This window comes from Phyllostomus discolor, chromosome 2, assembly GCF_004126475.2.
Source record: "Phyllostomus discolor isolate MPI-MPIP mPhyDis1 chromosome 2, mPhyDis1.pri.v3, whole genome shotgun sequence".
Classification (NCBI taxonomy): Eukaryota; Metazoa; Chordata; class Mammalia; order Chiroptera; family Phyllostomidae; genus Phyllostomus; species Phyllostomus discolor.
The window spans coordinates 68585893-68607030 of record NC_040904.2 but is presented as its reverse complement, the minus strand read 5'-3'; the positions used below and the strand labels follow the sequence as shown (position 1 = coordinate 68607030).

Below are 21138 nucleotides of genomic sequence, written 5' to 3'. Positions count from 1 at the left end.
TATGTGGACTGTCTGTTTATAACTGGTTTTTGGTTGTTGCCATTGTTCTTTGGTGGGTCCTCCCCTCTGGCTGGATGACTGAGAGTGACTCTGCCCACCATGTCCTCTATGCTGTTGTACATGTGCTGCAAGAACAGAACTAAACAGCTCAGGAAACAAACCTAAATCCACAAAATTAATCACAATCCACAATCATAATATCAACAGCAAATAAGCCAGTATTAATGAAGGTTTGAAGAAATTAAAACAATTATAAGAAAGGAAAAATGAATATGAGATGACTAACTGAAAGAAAAATGATTTTTAGAGGGTAGAGGGAGAAGCAATAGTTAAAAGTATGGAATAGGGACAAGGCAAAGAAAGGAAGAAAGAAAAATTGACATTGTAAGTGAAAAAGGTGGAATGGAATAAGAGAGGAGAAGCATATAGTATTAGGTTTAAATAGAAATTAAAAAAAATGTAGTAATAGAGAAAAAAAAAAGTAGAAACCAAATTGTAGAAAAAGATCCTCTACAGTGCTATCAACAATAATGAGCAAAGATTAATATAGTTGCGAGGGGAATAAAAGGGAAAAAAAGAAAGAAGAGAAAGCTTAAGAGATGTCTACAGGAAAGAGAAGACATTTTGAGATAATAGAGGGAGAAGGAATAGTAAGAGTGAGGAATGAAAACCAGGCCAAGAGAGGGAAAAGTTAAAATTTATAACAAAAGAAAGGGGAGGTTGAAGAAAAATGGAGTAGGAGAGGGGAATGGTGAAATACGAGATTTGAAATATAAGAATAGGGAAGATCTAGAAATAAAATTGGAGAAATGCAACAATAAACACCATATCCATAGTGGATGAGTAAAGATTGATAAATCTGGAGAGAAAGTAAGGGTATTTTAAGAATGGGAGAAAGAATATGAGATGACTCATGAAAAGACAAATGGTTTTTTGAGTCTAGAGGAGTGAAAAATTGTGAGTGTGGAATGGAAAAAGTTGTAATAAGAGAGAAAATACTATTTTAAAACGTAAATAAGAACAGGAAAGAAGAAGGTAAATGGAGTAAAAGAAGGGAGGAGCAAAATATGAGTTGAAATCATAATATAAAAACTAATGACTTAATATGTACAAACTTGAAGAACAAGAAATGAATGCCAACAAGCTATGCAGGAGAGAAAATAAAGCAAACCATAAAGAACATGGCAGGATCATCTCCCTGTTTTCTTTTTCTGAATCCACTCCTTGTGATCTCAAACAGTGTCCCAGTCTGGCCTGAGGCAGCCTGTAGCCTGTCTCCTTCTATTGTTAATTTGGTAAACCTGTAATCAGCAATAGGGTTTAAGCACCACAGGGTTGGGTAGAGTAATTCCCGAGGGCGGGGCTGTTGCTTCCCCCTGGGCTGATGCTGCTTGGAGCAATTTGCTCTGCTTGAGCAAGATAGCTCCTGTAGTATGGGGATGACTCAACACAGAGATCCTGGCAGCTGCTCTCTCAGTTCTCTCCCTAGAACCTCTGTCCCCAGACTCTCCTTCAGTGTCTCTAGTCTACTCTGCCCCCACTTTGCTGGAGCCCAAGATAAGGGACTGCAAATGAAATTATGTGCCTTGGCCCTTCTAAAGGCTCTCTGTGAATCCAGCTGTCTCTCCCTGGAAGACAGACACCCTGATGCTTTCACAGCTGGATATTATCTGGGTTCCTTTTCTGGCTCTGATGCTATAGGTTGGGGAGGCCAAGTTGGGGTTTAGACCATATACTTCTCAGTGGGAACACTCCCACCCCACTGCTGACTCTGAATTTCCTTCTGCAACTTCAGCTCCCTCCTGTGGGATCTCAGCCAGCCTTCTCACATCTCCTTCACATTCCATACTGGTCATGTTTTGTTGAAGCAATTTCTTCCATCTGTTCATGGTTATAAGGGATCTCTCCAGCTATTATTCTGTTGGTTATTCCTGATGATTTCTCTACAATTCAGTTGTAATTACAGATTGGTTCTAGGAGGAGGTTAATGTAGCTTCTAGTTACTTCTCTGCCATCTTGGGTCTGCCTAAATCAGCAGGATTCAATATTTGTAATTTTTCATAACAGGGGAAAAACGTGGGAACAATTCTCAAACACAATTCTCAATCCCCCCCAGGATTTGGGGGGAAATATTCAATGTTTACTAGTAATTAACCTGTGTATTAATATCTAAATAAGTGGTATAAATAAAAAATTTAGAAACTATATTACAGCATTGCCCTTCACTGAGGTGGAGAAAGTTGTAGTTGACAAGTGAGCACTTGCTGACTACTGTGGGATGGCTCCTGATATGATTTTGTTGATTCCTTATAACCTGAGGTTCTCCCCACTTAACTGGGGAAGAAATTAAGGAAAAGGGAGGATGACTAGTTCAAGGCCACATTCATTATGTTACAGAGTTAGGATTGGAACCTACACTGTTCATCAGACTATGATGATTTTCTTAGTTATAAGATTAGTAGCCTTATGAGAAAACTTAAAGGGCTTTTTTGAAAAGGAAAATGTGACTTTTAATTTGAGATATCTTTTGAATTGCTAAAAGTATACGTTTTGTGATGAATGATGCTAAATCTTTGTTGCTCGTTATATTCTTTCCTTGGACAACTTAACATATTCTGTTCCTCTATTTCTTTATAAAAAGAGGATTAAAAACATCAATGTAGAGATCAAATCTGATAATATTTTAACATTTTATATCTAAACAAAATGCTAGTTGCTATACTAACTTCATTTTATGTCCTTGGTTACTAAGAACTTGACCTACTTTTTAAATATCCTATAAATTCATAGCAAAATATTAAAAGAGATGACTGTGGTAGCAGAGGGCACAGGCATGATGAGCTTGCTGTGTCCTCGGGCACTTTTTTTTTTTTTTTTGGAACCACAGTGATTTCAAAGTGGAATATATATTTCTGTATGAGAAGCTGCAGGGCTGACTGACCTTCAGGGAAGTCAAGATATTTTGTTGAAGTAATACAATGCTATAATCCTGTTTCTTTTGAATTATTGATGGGATGTTTGTATATATCTTGTGAAACTTTTTAAAAATTAGTATTTAAACCTCAAATAAGTGTAAAATAGGTATTTTTAAGATATTAAAACCACATTAACAGTAAAATTATTATTACATTTATTTAACCTTCCAAAGTTTATATCTTTTTTAATCAGTTATTTTTCTTATATTACGATGATGTATATGTGTATATATATTTGTTTTTACCCTAGGTCCAAATTATTTTGAATGTTGTTACTTACATGATTCAATACAGATGAGAGTTTCCTCCACATACCAAGAGTTATAGCTGAGTGATATCTGTAGGGGGTAAAGTAAAACTTTCTCTTATAGGACTTATGAGAGTATGAGAGTTTGCCTCCTAGTATTTCATGACATCTGTACATCAAGTTTTTTGGTCCAATTCAGTATTTTAAGTATTTTGAAACAGCTGCCACTGTTAAATTAGAGAGAGCTCAAAGAAAAGGCTGAAATTTCTTTGGTTCCTGAATAATTATCTGGTTCGGCACTTCATGCTTGGTAGCAATAAGCTGTAGCAGTTAAATAGAGCCTCTTGCTTTTCCTTGGGGTTTGTATTCTCCAACTCACCAGAGTCCCTTTCTGCATTGCTTTCCATACTCTAAGACCAACCCCATTGGTCATATGTTTTTGTTATCAGGCTCTCACCTTTTTGTTTCCTGTGTTGGGCCATTTTCTCATATTTTTGATACCTGCCTGGCTCCTGTGTCTCTTGGAATTTGCTATCAATGAAACTGGGATTATGTCATTTCATTAAAAGTTAATTTGTTTCAAATAATAGATTGAACATGTAATAAATAAATAACATATTTTCTCTCATACTAAAGTGGCTGGAATTGTCAAAGAAATGTTGGTGGAACTAGCTAATATTAAAGATAAGAGTGGCCCTGCCTGGTATGGCTCAGTGGATTAGCTTATCAACCGAAAAGTTGCAGGTTCCATTTGGTTCCCAGTCAGGACACAGGCCTGGGTTGCAGCCATGTCCCAGGTTGGGAGTATGTGAGAGGCAACCACATACTGATGTGTCTCTCCCTCTCTCTCTCTCTCTAAAAAAAAAAAAGAAAAGAAAAAAAGAAAGAAAGAAAGAAAAAAAAAGAATGATTTTACCAGACAGGCTACCAGGTAAACTCTACCATTAAATGAAATTATTCACATTAGCCCTTTTTATGGTATCTTTTTTTTCTTTATTCTATTCTGAATAAGAGTAAAGCAGTTACTTAATTACAGTGGCTTTTTGGAAGATAAGTTAATTTTGTAACTTCCTTCTTTTGTACTTTTCAAAGGTATAAGCGGTTTACCCAGATTTTGAACAATATTGGAGAGAATGAAGGTGGTATCGATACATTTTCCAGAGGTTATGAATCATTTGGGGTCCACAGATGTATTGATGGTGGTTTGTACTGCAAAGAATGGGCTCCTGGAGCAGAAGGAGTTTTTCTTACTGGAGACTTCAGTAAGTATTAATATTTTGTTAATCTATTTGACACATAGACTTATTTTATTTCATGTAGTTTCTAAGGGGAAGATAAATGGTTACAAAAATCCCACTTTCAGATAGAGCTATTGAAGTTATTGTGTTTACCTTCATGTGTGGTGCAGGTGTTTCTGCTACCGTATACGTGTTCCTGAAAAACTTTGTTCTGTAAAACCATGCACCAGAAATAAGTGTTTGTGAGAAAAATAGTGTTAGACAGACTATTCCAAATTTACTCCACTTTGTTAGCAAGCTGTGAAAAAACCAATAACAATCTGGGTGAAAATGTTGGTGTAAGTTAAATCTCCACTGACATTTGCACCTGATTACCTGGCATTGTATTTCTTGGATCCTGTATAGTCTAATATCTTTTTATGAGACCTCAATATAATTGGATATCTAATCTAGAGGATAAATTTTTCATCACTTCATTTATTTTTCCTTTCTTCTTTTTTTTATAACACAAAGGGAAATTTCTCAGTTATGTTTTCTGCACTGTTAATTACACTAGACAGTTAACCTGGTGGAAAGCATAGTAGTTCTAGAGGCTGGGCTTCTGGCTTGCAGAGGGAGGAAGAACCTGTATATAAATAACTATAAGGCAATCTGCTTAGTTTTATTCTAGAAGTATGAATATATGACTATAATAGTGACAAGGAAGAAAGCTCAGTTTTGAAAATGGAATAACAAAAAATAGTCCTTAGCAAAATGTTCATAATACAAGGAAAGGAAATATCAGAATGGTGAAAATCTGTTAGTAGCATAGAGTGATGTAATATTTAAATTTCAATTTTACCAGACTCAAAAGTCTACATATTGTTGTTATTCCATTTATATGACATTCTGAAAACAGCAAAAGTATAGGGACAGAAAACAGAGGTGTCATGTTGTGCAGGTAGGAGGTGTGAATTGATTGCAGAGGGGGTGATGAGAATGTATTATGTCTTAATTATCATTGTGGTTACATGACTGTACACATCTGTCATCATTTATAGAGATATATATGTAAAAGAGTGAGTTTCACTGCATGTAAATTATATCCTAAGGATCCTAATTTTTAAAAGTTTTGATTTTATAGATGTTGTTAAAAAGGTCAAAGGAGAATAGTTGAATACATTTTAATAATGATGCATTCTTTTTGATCCAGTTTATCAAATATTGTAACGTATATAAAATTTGTTAGCAATATTTTTATTCTGTCATACTGTATTTGTAAATCTGGTATTTTTTCATTGGAAATTCTTGATCTATATTTAGATTCAACTAGATTTCTAGCTTATAAATACATACCCAAGTGTTTTTGCAAACATAATGAAAAGTTTTAGTTACTAAATTGAGCAATAGTTGTAAAATTTAAATTTAATAATGAAATAAAATTAAAAATTTAGTTTCTCAATTGCACTAATCTTATTTCAAGTGTTCACTAGCCACCAGTGTCTAGTGGCTCCCTTATTGGAAAGTGCAGGTCTCACTTAAAATAATTCTCTATGCAGTCCCCCAAATTAGATGATTTCAGCTCCCTATGTTTCTTTTTTTTTAATTGTATTCTTTTTTAAAAAATTGATTTTAGAGAGAAGGGAAAGGAGGGAAAGAAAGAGAGGGAGAGAAACATCGATGTGAAAAAGAAACATCAATTGGTTGCCTCTTGCATGTGCCCTGACTGGGGACTGAACCTGCAACCCATGCATGTGCTCTGATCAGGGATTGAACCCGTGACCTCTTGGTTAATGGGATGACACTCCAATCAACTGAGCTACACCAGCCAGGGCAGCGCCCTCCCTGTGTTTCTTGAGAGTTATTGAAAAGTTCATTGAGAAGTTTGAGAAAGATCATGTGAGCTGCTGATTCAGATTAGCTTGACCTGGTGATAATTATGAAATGTATTTTAAGAATAGGAGACTTTTCACTTAAATTATTATTAAAGTTGATATTAATATTTTTTCTTATGTACAACATTGTTAATTTTCCATCTTGTCTATGCAGCTGCCTTCATTACTAGCTTTTTGTTGTTGTTGTTGTTGTTAATAGACAATTTGAACATCAACCTAGAGTCAAGGCACATTTTGACATTCTATTTTATTATTTTTATGATTATTTATAAGATCGAAAGGTATTGATTAAGAATGTTCAAGTTAAATTTTTACATAAAGATACCGAAAGTACTATAAGAACCTCAGTTAAAGTTTGAGTAGTTGCATCAGGTACTCCTAACTTTATGTTTAAACCCACTAAGTAGGTTTTAAAAACCTAAAAATATAAGAAAGGAACTATATGAAACCTAGATTTGTTATCATAATATCTAATACTCATTTATGAAAGGTTGTGCCTTGTAAATTTAGTAGAGCCATAGGTACACTTGGAGAATTGCATTTAAAAATTGCTTAGTATTTAATGCTTAAATAGTAAATGATGATAGTTTAAAAGATCCTTTTTAAAGAGAAACTAAAAATTACTTAGTCCCCATTTTAATGTAAAAATATTTTCTTAACATTTTTTTTCTAAAATTTAATTTGATTTTTAAAAACCCTACCCTCTGTGAAGGTGTATCACATAATTTAAAATCTCTCTATATCCTTGAGATAGCATTCAGTCATTTATTTTCAATCAATTATGGTTTAATCAGTAGTCCTTTATTTTTACTGGAGAGATTGGAAAGACTAAGATAAAATTGTGAAAATAGTTAAGAACAGGCAGTATGCTGGGTAAATTTAAATGGTTATCTATTTTCTAATTGAGATAAAAGGTTGTCTTTTTATCTACCTAAAGGGTCTCAGGATCTCTTTACACATGGGATCTCAACTTTTTCTCACTAAAAGCTTTGACATTTTGAAAAAAAGCTTGAAAATTGAGAATGGAACACAAATTTTGTGTTAATAATACATTCAAAAGAATATTTCGTTTGATATACACCAGAATATTTATTTAATGACCATGTAGAACATAGAACTTGGATGATGATAACATGCCCTTCTTTATATAACTGAAACTAACCATTCCTTTTTTAAAACCACAATTAATGGGTTCTGTATTATGTTTTTCCTTTATTTACATAAAATCTTTTTTTGTCCTCTCATCAGTCAGAGAAAGACAAATACTATATGATCTTACTTATATGTGGAATCTAATAAACAAAATAAACTAAGTAACAAAATCAAAACCAAGGCTTGGAATAGACTGACAGCTGTCCGAAGGGAGATGAGAGGGAAGGACTGGCTGAAGGAAGGTGAAGGGATTAACCAGACAACATATATGCATAACCTGTAGACAGGGACAAAAGTGTGAGGACAGCCGTGGGTGGGGGGAGGGTGTTGGGCAGAGGCAGGCAGAGCTGGGGAATGGGGACATTTGCAATGGTATCAACAATAAAAATTTAATAAATAAATAAATAAATAAAATTTAAACCAAAAAAGCCCCCCTTTTTATTTTTTGCTTAGTCTTCTCTCATTATCAAAAATGTATTTCCTAATTTTATTAAGTTTTATGTTATAATGTATAAATTTGTGCTAAACCAAAGGAAAACAAAATGCATGTTATAAATTACAGTATTTTTTAGAAAATGCAAATGAGAATTAAGATATTTTTCTACTGGTTTTGCTAATGAGATAAATGTTTTTTATTTTAAAGATTTCATTTATTTTTATTTTAAAGATTTTATTAATTTATTTTTAGAAAGAGGGGAAGGGAAAGAGAAAGAGAGGGAGAGAAACATCAATGTGATTGCCTCTTTCTTGCCTCTAGGCACATGGCCAACAACCCAGGCATGTGCCCTGACTGGGAATTGAACCAGCGACCCTTTGGTTCATAGTCCTTCACTCAGTCCACTGAGCTACACCAGCCAGGGCTATTTATTTATTTTTAGAGAGATGGGAAAGGAGGGAGAAAGAGAGTGGGAGAAACATCCATGTGTAAGAGAGATGTTGATCACGTTGCCTACCTCTCACATGCCCCCAATTGGGGACTCAGCCTGCAACCCAGGCATTGTACCCTGACTGGGAATCAAAATGATGACCTTTTGGTTTGCAGGCTGGCACTCAATCCACTGAGCCACACCAACCAAGGTGTGATAAAATGTTTTAAAAAGTGTTTATTCATTTATCAGTTGATAAAAAAAAGATTCTATAGAATTAATCTGTATAACACTGATCATTTTTTAGAATTCTATTTCTTGCTTTGTCATCTAATATAACAGTAAGCTTAACATCAGTATATATACTTTAAATATTATCTAAAAAACTATTGCTTCTTTATTTGTTGGCAGAGATTTAAAAAGTAACATAATTTTACTTACATTTTTATCATGACCATGTGTATACAGTTTAAGACATTGTTTTTGTACCTATCTCTTCCTCAGTACCCTTTCCCCAAATAATATAAATCAAATCTCCCAACACCAGCAACAAAAACCTTTTTCTGCCAATAGATAAATTGACTGTCGCTTATATGTGCCTGACAAAGGAAATTTTATTAATTTAGTTTTTATCTAAATGTTTAGTCATTTATTTGCAATAATTTTTCAGAAGAAACTCAAAGAAGACTTGAGTTTACAAGTCTACACTCACTTTGTAGACATGAGTGTCTACAAAATGTCTAGACACTCATTTTGTATTATGGAAAATTATGCCTGTAATAAAAGTAATTTAGTATATTGTTGTGATGACTTTTTCCTTTTCTAATTATTTTAGAAATTGACTGCACTATACATTTTTTCTTGGGGCTTGCTCATAATATTGCTGGTTTATTGTTCTAGTATTGTTCTAGTGTTTTGTTTTGTTTTTTCCAACTGACCCAAAGATATTTTAGGTACACCTACTTAGAGAAGTCCAATATGTATCGTCTTCAAGAATGAAAATGCATGTATTGGTATGTTAAAAGAAAAAAAAAGGATGGGCTTCAGAGTTTGTAACCATTGTTGAGCTCTGCAAACTTGGCGCTTCATCTGACTCAGTGCAGGAAGATGTGGTATTACTTGCCTGACTGGGTTGCTCTAGATACTAACTAGGTTGTGAATGTGAAAATTTAGTGCTACCAAAATGTTTATTATAATATTTTTAAAAATACTCACATTTTCAAAGGTCTTTTTATTTCTTATTTTTAGAATTAATATTAATTTCAAAAGGCAGATGAGCTTTGCAAAAGTCAAGTGATTTTGTCTCTGAAAATCCCAAACTGAGATGGATCTAGCTTATGCCATACGCATTGTCAAAACTTGGAAAGCAGCTTTACTTTAAATATATTACACAGATTTTTTTTCTTCATTTGACAAATAGAATATGAAACAGTTATTTTTTTTTTGTCATTAAAAAACAGCAATGATAACAACTAGCTTTTTAAGCAGCCATCAGTTGCCACAGCAGCTGAGTTCATCAAGATTGGGACCACACCACCCGAAAAGTAGTACTTCTGGGCAAGTCAGAAAGTACATTAAAGGTTCGAGATGAATGTGTAAAACTTTGAATTATCTTTACTATAACAAAGAATCATTCTTTAGAAGGTTAAATGTGATTTAAAATATACTTAGAGTTTTAGAACGAAATCATGTTTATTGCAGGTTGCAAATAATTCCTGAAAACTAGCTGCTTTCCAGTAGCTACATGATGATAGAGTGAAAGGCAGTAAACTACATATATCAGTACAAAATAATTGGGTTCCTATTTTGCTATAACTGAAAACATTTCATTTAAAATTACCAAGTCTGGGAGCTAGAAATGTTTCAAATAACCTAAATGTCTATCATTGATAGACTGAAAAAAAAAAGAGAGGGGAAGGAAGCCCTAGTTTTTGTTCCCTTATAGAAAAAGTTACCACAGATATTTTTATAGAGAAAGAAAGACACCAAGGAGAATTTTACCTTTGTCCTGATGAAATTTGCCAATAATTTAGTTTCCAGTTACTACAACTGCTAAAAAGTTTATATCATCACAAAAGCTTTTATTTTTCTTACTTCCATGTGCTCTGGAACAGTGTAACTGAGAGTGTGCTCTGTGGACCCCTTTGCTCTGTGCACTGTAGTCAGTTTGCAGTGATATCTTTTCATAATTGGGAGTAAGGATTTTGCCAGAATGACTTTATTTTTGTTGAATGATAGTACAAAAACTGCGGTTTAAATTTTGAAAATCTCATTTTATTTTGATTTTTTAAATAATTTATTTTGTTATTTACATAAGTATTGGTTTATGATAGATTGGAAAATTTTTTTTAAGATAAGTTGTCCGTCATCATAGGTGGTTTGAGGAACAGTGATCTGAAAATTAGTGATTATTATTTATTGGTTTAGAAGTCCTTTGTGGTTTGAAGGGTATAGTTCTTATGGCAACCTCCATCATAATCTCTTCAACTAAATCTGTGGTGGCTGTGTTAGTCAGTTTGTTAGTCAGCATGTTACAGAAAACTCTTAACAGTTTAATGGCCTAGAACAATGAAAGCTTAGTTTTTACTCATGTTGGCTATGTCATCAGCTGTGGCTCTGTCCCCAGTGTCAAATTCTTTCCAGGATTAAACCCCTGTGTGTCACAACAGATCTCATGATGGAGAGAAACAGCAATGGCAGGTGTGTTGTGGCTCTAAAAGTTTTAGCTTAGAAGTGGCAAATATGATTTGGACTTCTATTTCAGTAACCAAGTAAATTGGTCAAGCCTTATGTCAATGAGGTATGGAAGCAGAATCCCCTTTATGGAGGCTCACGGAAAACTGGGAATGATAATGCAAACCACCCTTCTGGCGGATAACATATTTTTTATAATGTAATATGTAAACTTTCCAGATTTTTTCATATTCTAGGTATCTTATAGTCTTTTTTTTTTTTGGTTGGGAGGGGCAGAGGGGAGTTGGTTAGGTAGCCTGGTGCTTCCCACTTAGATTGTTAAGAAGGATTTCCACTGACCCCTGCATTTAAGTGGAACTCGAAGGAGCCTTTGATAGTTTCAACACTCTCTGGGACATCTGAGTGCATTTTTGTTATATGGCTTTCCTTCATTTTGGCTTACTGGTGATTATGGTATTTCTAGAAAGCAAATTTCTGGGGTAGTTGGTGATTCTTGCTATTGTTTATTTTGGCGAAGGGGTTATAGACTACAAGGTACAGATATTAGAAGGCTTTAGGGCTGTTAACCGAACCAGCACTGATGCTAAGGAATGGACTCTTTGATGTATGTTAACTTAAAATAATTGATCAGCCAGTAGTTGTCAGGACTTTCTCTACTTTCCAACCCATTGTTGATTCTCTTACCCCTTTCATCTGTTCTTGTTGACTTTTTTTCATTTTTCAATGTAGTAGAGATACAGTGGAGGCTTACATAACCAACATCTACTTACTAGACTTACTGAATTTACTTCTGCTTTGCAGACTCACTGTAAAGGACAGTGACAGCTTCTACAGGAGACTGAGCACACCCTCAGTTCTGAGCATGCACTGCATACACATGTGCAGTACTGCTCCTGCCTGCTACCCAACGTGTTTATAGTGAGCTAGTTTCCTACCTCCTCCAACCCTGTGAATGCTGATTCTCTTCGTTATAAATTTGTAAAATAATGTTGTATGAAGCAGTAAACTATGAGTGGGCCAACAAAGAAAATTATTAGATATTGTCAAAATTTCAGTATGGGCAAGCTGGAAAAATTATCTTGAATTAAGTATGTGCAAGTGAACAGCAAAAAATAATATGAATCTAACAATTTCACATGTAGATTATTTTGCATGTACCTTTTAGCTTTAATTCTATTTTAATTAAAAAGAAATTATAAATATTTGTAAGTGTAAGTTCATACAAGGATGATAAAAATCTTAATCAGAGGGAAAAAAACATAAATGGTTTTAATCTTAAATCAGATGGTGGGTGAATATACTTGTGTTATAAGTTAAAACAACAATTTTACTGTTTGTATGTATATATATTTATATTTATTTTATTATTCTCTGATTTAACCTTTTCAATATATGTACCAACTTGTGGCCCCAGTTTTGCTGGATCAGAGAGCTTTGTTATAATTCCTAACGGGATTATTTTTATAGGAAAGCATTCTTACCTCCTGGGATCTTAGGAGATTTCTGTCACAGACCTTAATGCTAGAAAGTAGATTTTGAACTGTGTGACATACATAATAATTTTCTAGCCTTGTGCTACTTTTTCATAAATATCCTGTTAAAACTTTTTGCTGTTTGGATAATGAAAGACCTTTTGTTTGGTTTCAATTTTTGTGTTTCACTTGTAGTTAATGTCTGTAAAGTTATTTTGTTTATGGTTCTTCAGCAGTTGTGTTGTGAAATTTTAAAAATTTTATTCATTAAAGTGACTTTATTAAGCTTACCAGTTACTTACATGAAGACAGTACATTATTCATATTATTCTCTTATTAAGTTAGGTGTTTTCTTAGAGAAGTGTTCTATTTTATAATAGTCACATCTGGTCCCAAGTGTAACTGATTATAACATATATCAACATTCTCTGTCTCATGATCACAACTAAACTATTCATTTTATGTTCAAATTATATTATTTTAAGAAGCTGTCACTTGTGATAGACGTTTAAAGCAACTCCAATTTAATTTGTTGGTGTTTTCTTTCTTATGACACAGATAATACAATTGAATATCATTTTGCACTGCGGAGGTTACAAAAATGTAGTAAATTCTTAAAAGGTGTATAACACTGTTTTGCTTCTCCAGACAGTGATTCAAGTATGTCAATGGGAATTCATTGATTAGTTTTGAAGGTTTGTCTGGATTATTGTCAAGCTTTGAATCTATAGCTCTCTCCTTACATCCTTTCCTTCTTTTCCCTATTACCAGCTTGTATTCTTTACATTTTCATGTCCTTGTTTAACTCTTTTGTTACTAGAAGAATTTGAATATATGTTCAAGCTTGAATAAATTTTGAAAAAAGAAAAGGAAAATTTTGCTTTGTTGTTGCTTGGAAATTCCTTATGCGAAACTGTGAAAGTATTAATTTTGATTTTGACTGCCAGATACCCATCTTTTATAATGGGTTACTGAAAAAATGACTTACCTGCTTATAAATCATTGTCAAAAGTACCCCAAATGTCTTTAGAGAGTAGAGACCTGAAATTAAGGCCACATATTTTTCAGCAAGTACCAGTGACCTTCAGTAGTGATATCAGTGGGCAGTGTTACTGCCCAAGAACTGTGGATGTTAAGTGACTTTTGTCTTAAATCTTGAAGACTTATTATATACTCCCACTTCTTATTTCCTTTATTTTTTATTTTAACATGATAAAAGATGAGATATAACTTATATAAATTATTCACTATTTCAAATTATACACTTCAGTTTTTTAAAATATTTATTATGTTGTGCAGCCATCACTACTAATTCCAGAACATTTCTATAACTCTGAAGAGAAGCCTCATACCTGTTGGCAGTCAGTCCCAGTTTCTCTCTCCCTCCATTCCTTGGCAACCAATAATCTATTGTCTGTCTCCAAAGAATTCTCGATTCTGGATATCTTATATAAATGGAATCATATAAGATGTAGGCTTTTGTCTCAAGCTTCTTTCACTTACAATGTTTTCAAGGTTCATTCATTTTATTGCATGTAAGAATCCATTTTTAGGACTAAGTACTGTTTTGTTGTACAGCTATATCACATTTTGTTTATCCAGTTCTCAGCAAGTGGACATTTGGATTGTCTCTACTTTTTCCCTATTATGAATAATGCTTCTGTGAATTTTTATGTACAAAATTTTATGTGAACGTGTGCTTTTAATTCTCTTGGGTTGCCTTGCTTATTGACATTATTACCAACTTAAAATATTTTTCTGTGTTGGTCGTTTGCTTATTGCTCTAAGATCTTTCACCCACCCTTTTCTGCTTTTCTTTACACCATAGTCCCCAAGCTCCCTTGGCCTCTGCTTTTGTTGAGTTGGTTTAGTGGGAGACACTCGGGGAAGACTTGAGGGTGGGAGGAGGGAGAAGCCAGCGAATTCTCCCTGACTCTCTTGTGCATCATTCTGTCCAAAGTGAGGTTGATATGTATCTCACCGCAGGTATGTCTTGTAGTTCTTGTAGCTTTTATCTTTTTGAGCTAGCTTCTTCTAAGAACGCTTGCCCTGTTTGCAGCTTCTGCTAGATGGCTCTGTCTTCTGGTTTCCAGTAACACTGTATCTGCCTTAGGGATATAAATTGATTTGTATTATTGCCAATTCCTGGGTTGCTTAATTGTCCTCTATCTGAATTCTCAGTTCTTCTATTACCTGTGTGACAAGTTCCCATCTATCTAAAATTGTTAGAATGATTTCTACTCTGACCTCTCATCACTGGAGTAGTATTTCCCTTTTGTTAGGCCTGCCAAATACATCTTTCATATTGCATTTTAAAAGCACTAATGGGATAGTTTGCCTTGGTGATTCTGCTCCTGTGAAAGTATTTTCAGTATTTTTTTTAAAGTTAAGTATTTTTTTGTGGATTTTTAAGTGTTTTTAACAGTAAAGATATATGTATTATAGACTTTATTTTATTCAAAATTCTAGAAAACTCAGCAGTGAGAGACACTGCTATATTCTTTTCCTACATTAGAGCAAATTTATTATGCTTAATTTTAAACAGGGTTTTTGACGTTCTCTCTACTTAAGAACAATTTCATATTCATCATATTTTGTTAAGTCTAAAGTGATATTTCCCAGTCTCGAAGCAGAGTAACCTGGGTGTTAGTAAAAGGAAGATTCTAGGGTAAATAAGAAAAAGTCTCCTGACCTGGTCAGGTAGCTCCGGTGGTTGGAACGTTGTCCCAGACAGCAAAAGGTTGCGGGTTTGATCCTGGTCGGGACAAAACTAGGTTGCAGTTTCCATCCCCAGTCAGGGTGTGAACAGAGGCAACTAAGCAATGTTTCTCTCTCATGTCCATGTTTCTTTCTTTCTCTCTCTTCTCTCCCTTTCTCTCTCCCTTTCTCTCTCTCCTTCCTCTGTCTCTCCCTCCACTTTCCTGTCTCTTTAAAATCAATAAACATATCCTCATTCCTCCTGCATCACAGTCTTTAGGAGTGGAGTTTAATGATGCATTTTCCTATTTTCTGAACAGTATCATCTATGTGCTAGTGGCTGCTGTAGTATTATATATATATTTTATTTTCATCTCTCCCACCTCATCTTCCTGGGGAAAGTCACAGTCATAGTTTCCTTTCCTAGCACATAGTATGGAATGTGCAACTTCAACCAGTGATCTGTATTTTCTGTTTTTAGCAGAATCCTCTAGAAGGAAAGAAAATCATATGTCTCCTAGGAAAGAATCAGAAGGGCTCATCACTTACAGTGGAAGGTAGAGAACAATGACTAATTTAATTATGCCAGATTTCTGGGGTGGTAGACATTTGGTTCTACTCCCTGGCCAATTTATCTTTCTAGGTGTCTAGTGAAGGTTGAGACATTTTCAGATATGTAGGGATGTGGAAAGTTTATCTTGAAAGCTTTGTTTCTTTGAACGTTATGTATGGATGCTGGCAAAATGAGGAGAGAATCAAAAGAGAAGACATGGGATACAGGAACTAGCAGCTCAAGCTGCCAAGAGAGTAGAATGGAAAGAAATAATCAGGTTCTGCCCCAGGCAGAGAGAAGAAACAATTAGGAAGAGACTAAACAATTAGGAAGGTAGAGAAGAGGCCATGAAGAAGCTCTCTGTGAAGAGTTTCACTGGGAGGAAATGGCAGAATGGAGAAGGCATTGAGGAGCTGAGAAAATTTTGGTGTATGAGTAAAGGTTTTTTGTAGAAGGAAATAGTAAGGTTCAATTTAAATAGAGTGCTGGAGTCTCCTTTAGGTGGCTGTTAAAGATGGGATGTTCATGCCGCTCCCGCCCCCCTCCAAGTTCATATGTTGAAGCTCTAACCTCCAAACAGGATTCTGTTTGGAGGTGGGGTCTGTGGGAGGTAATTAGCCTTAAAGTCACGGGGAAGATGTGATGTGATTAATGTCTTTAACGAAGGGAAGGAAGACCAGAGTGCTGGACTTTGTCTCTGCTTGTGTTTCTGCCTTTGCTTCTCCCACGGATACAGCAAGAAGGTCAGCCTGCAAGTCAGGAGCTGCATTTTCTGGCACTTTGATCCTGGATCTCCCATCCTCCAGAACTATGAGTAATAAATGTCTGCTTTTTAGGTTACCCAGTCTATGGTATTTTGTTATGGTACCTTGGTAGTCTAATACAGTGGCGCGGAGTCAACTTGCACTGTTGACAAGTATCTGTAATCCTACTTTCCTGCTGGGTTCTATAATGAACAGTATTTACTCTGATGTAAATGAACAGTATGTGAACGAACAATAAATGAACAGTATTTCTTTTTTTTTTAAGATTTTATTTATTTATTTTTAGAGAGGAAGGGAGAGAGAAGGAGAGGGAGAGAAACATCAATGTGTGGTTACTTCTCATGTGCCCCCTATTTGGGACCTGGCCTGCAACCCAGGCATGTGCCCTGACTGGGAATTGAACCAGCAACCCCTTGCTTCATAGGTCAGCACTCAATCCACTGAACCACACCAGCCAGGCCCCATATTTCTATAATGTATGGATACATCACTAAATGCTTAGTGCTTACATTATTTTTGTAAAAATAATAAAGATTTTGGAAGATATTTCATAACTATAATCATGTAATTAAAATTACTAATATATAGGTGAATTATGTTTTTATTGTGATAAATGCATCTGATATACTTGACACTTGATGAAATAGATATACTGGGGAGATGTAATTTAGACATTGCTTTATGTATGGAAATGTGTTTGTTCAAACATGTTTATCCCTACATGGGGAAAATAGGTGGCAGGAGAGCTCCAAGGAAGAAGGTGAATGAACCATGCATGTGTAGACTGACAACTCCCTGTATTTGGTAGGAACTTGTTTGTTTATATTTGACCTGGGCTGTTCAAGTTACTTTATTCTTGTTGTCTCAGCTCAATGATAGGTGCACTTGTCTCCATGAATGAGAGTGTGTCACCTTCAGGTGGTGGTAACTTACAGACTTGCCTTTTTTGAAGAGTTTTTCCTGAGTGTCACAGAATTTTCACCTCTGTGTTAGGTGGGAGGTGGCAGGACACAGATGGCACACCCAGGGGTTTCCCTGGGGAGGGTTTAGTGAGGGGCTCTTACAGAAGGCTGGTGAGTGTTAAGGGAATTACCGCAACTGGGAGCTGTTGCCCCCCGTTGGTGTTGATATAAAAAAGGAGGGAATGGTTGGTTCTTAGAGCATAGTTAGGGCTGGGGTCCTAAAAGAGGCTCCAGGTATAGGCTCTGTGGTTAACAGAAAAAAGGTAGCCACTGCCAGAAGCAAGCATTTAAATTTGTAGCAATTTATCAGAGTTTGAAAATACTATTAAACAATGCATATATGATTACCAATACATCTAAAAACTCTGGGCAAGTAAAAATCACACTATTTCTTGCTTTTTGTTTTTCCTGGAGTTATAGAATACAATCTTGAAGTAAGGGGCTTACTTTGTTAATGTTGCAATATCCCCCAAATGTTTTAATTCACTAAGTATACAGTGTGGGTATATGGTGAAATTTTTTTTTTAAGTAGGTTTATTTCAGGGCTCTTTAGGGCCCTGTAAGTTAGAAGAGTATGTGGAAGACCTGGAGTTTAAATTCAATAGCTTCTCTTTTATTTCACCCTACTTCCCTTCCCTTAGGTAGCACTATTTATTGAGCACATTCTATGTGCCAGATACTGTCCCAGATGAGCAGAGATGGGGGACAAGTTGATACCATTTGCTGCAGCTCCAGTCTGTGATCAGGCCTGTGGCTCATGTCAATCCATTTGTCACTCATTCTTTTATTTTTGAAGGCTTACTAAGTCAGCAAAGGGGTTTTATCTTTTACTGGCTTACTTTCTCCTAAGACTTAACTCAGGTGAGTGGTGATAATGCCTTAGGTGCTTTTTAGCATTATCTCTTGGGATGGGTGAAGTCACAGAAATTCTGAGATGCAAAAGGAAGATAATAACCTTCTCATCTGGCAGTGAAAAGGGGTGATTTCTAAGCTTATGTAAGCTAAGGTGATCTGCCTAAGCTCATCTGGTAATAAAGTTAAATTGAAATTCTGATGTTATTTTGAGTATTTATGGCCATTTCCATGTACTTTTCAAATAAAAAATAAATGATTAAAGATACCATTTTTGATATTTTAAAAAGTAAAGAATTATATGATGATATTTGCCCAAGTATTTTTTAAAATCAACACAACACTTAGAATATAATTTAGTAATAATTTTAAAACAATATAATATTTCTTAATACTTTCTGAGGATTTTTTGCTTGCTTATTAACTTTGGCAATATTTTGTGTTTCTTTCTAAACCAAAAGCACTGAAATAAAATTTTTGAGGTATATTTCCAGAGAATCTATAATTGATTTAAATGATACATGAGACTTTTTTGTCAAAGTGAAGTGAGCTAGAAAAAAATCTCTTAGAATAGCTGTATTTAGATTTTAATGAAACTAGGCAGAAAGGAGACTAAAGTGAATTTCCTTTTTAGTCTTTTAAATGAAAAAATGCATCATTTGTCCTATATATCTTACTCATCATCAGTCATAGCAAAGCATTCATTCCCATGAGACAGATAATGGATTCAGAGAGCCGAGAGGAATGGAAGATTGTCATTCAGTGCAGATGAGTTTTAGTAATATTCTTATCATGAGAAATTGGGTTGCAGAACCTTAGGATTTGGAATTAAGTTGCTATAGATATATTTAATTAAAAATAGATTGCTTAACCTTTCTTTAAGTTAGAAATTGGTTTAAAATCTTAAATTTATAGTTAGTTTGTATTTAACTTGTATTCAGGACTTGCCTTTAATAGGAATTCTTTAAAAAGTTTAGCTCTAAAAAGGTACATTTTAATTGAACTATTACAGTGAACATATAAAGAAAGATTCTGAAAGGATTTTGTAACTTAGTATATTGGATCAAAGTACAGTTTACTTTTCTCCTCACAGAGAACGTAACCAAACTTATAAACCAAACTAAAATCTGAGAACAACAGGGGAAATCTGCTTTCTTAACTCTCTCAATGCCTCATCAACACAACTCCTTAATCATTATAAATTATATTTTCTAGTGTGTTAGGTGATAACCTGATGGGTTTGTTTCTCATTTGTAATAGTGTCCTGTGGATAGTACTTTTCTAAAAATTAAAGCGTGTGAAGAATTAAATTATCAAAGTAGAAGAGCAAATTTAGATGAGAATATATTTTATGTGCATGTATTGGCCAAATTTGCAACCTCTACTATTATATAATCGGTTTCAGGTTAATTCGAGGAAATCAAAGTGCTCCAAGCTCATTCTGTGATTTTATTTAATTGTGTATTCTTAGCCCAAAGCATTTTAAAAAGGTAAGTTGAATACAGAGGGATGTATGGTTAACTAATAATTTCTACCACATCCCCCAGCCATGGGACTGCATTCCCTCCTCTCAGGCCACAGGGGAGGTCCTTTGTCCACAGCAGACGCTGAGGTTTGTTTGAGCTGTGTTTGGGCCAGTTCTCCTGCTTCAGAAAAGCCAGGGGAGTAGAGACAGGACACAGGATTGATACCAGTTGCCGCAACTCTGGTCTGTGATCAGGCCTGTGGCTCCTGTCCATCAAGTTGTCACTCATCCTTTTTTCAAAGAGTAACTAAATCAGAAGAGGGGTTTTATTTTTTACTGGCTTATTTTCTTCTAGGATCTGCTCATATGAATAGTGATATTACAATATGTGCTTTATAGTTATATACATCTTAGGAATTAAAACTTTTTTTTATGTCTAGGTTGTATCGACTAGCACAAAAATGTCTTACACTAATTGTACATATTAAGTCAAAATAAACTCTTTTGTCAAATGTCTATTTATCATAACTTTCATTTCCTTCTTAAATGAAACACTTCTATAGGAAATGTTCCAATTTGTTTTTCCTCTTCTCCACAGGGTGAGTTAATTACGTACTGAATCTCTCATAAATATACCATCATTACTCAGAAGGTAATTGCAACATTATAGAGTGCAAATCTTTTCTCAGCGGAGATCAAGATTCATTCATTCTCAAAATCTTAGCATGGTCATGTTAGGCATACAGAAAATGGGGCTTTGTTGTTATTACAACAGATGGATTCTCTTCATCGGGGCTCTATTTTGTTTCTCTATTATCAACCATGTAGAAAGGGCCTGCTATCCACAGTGGTACTCAGCAGGTGAGATCAGGATAAACTGTGCACATGAGAGCCCTCAGCACAGCCTGACATCTTGCACATTCTCAACAGATATTCCTTAGCAAGCTCCTTTTTGCCTTTGTCCAGCATTTTCCCAAATTTAAGTGGAGAATATGAATGTTATTGTCTAGTTTGTCAAAATATGCCCTTTCTAGGCTACCTTTTGAAGTGTGGACTGACTCTTGGACTGTCTTGGTAGGATCTATCATTGGTGGTATTGTCCCAAATTGAAAATTTAACATTTTTTTCTATGGAGTAAATAAGTGTACCTGGTGAAGCCTGTTGTTAAGTTTCTCTAGGATAAAATATTTCTTTCTTTTGAAATATGTATTCATCTATTTTCCAAATATTTCAGTATTTTATTTACAAGCCACTGGAACAATATTTGCACAAAGTGCAAGATAAAGCCATGAACAGCTCACATTTTGTGATGTCAGATGAAAAAGAA

The 21138-nt window shown here is 34.8% G+C and overlaps 1 protein-coding gene across 1 annotated transcript in view; it reads left to right on the top strand.

Moving 5' to 3' along the window:
- The window catches only part of GBE1 (1,4-alpha-glucan branching enzyme 1), a 266291-nt gene that overhangs the window by 53853 nt on the left and 191300 nt on the right, over nt 1-21138 (top strand). The window contains exon 2 of the mRNA XM_036017948.1: nt 4315-4484. Within this exon, the coding sequence (XP_035873841.1) occupies nt 4315-4484 (170 nt within the window). The remainder of the gene's footprint in view (nt 1-4314; nt 4485-21138) is intronic.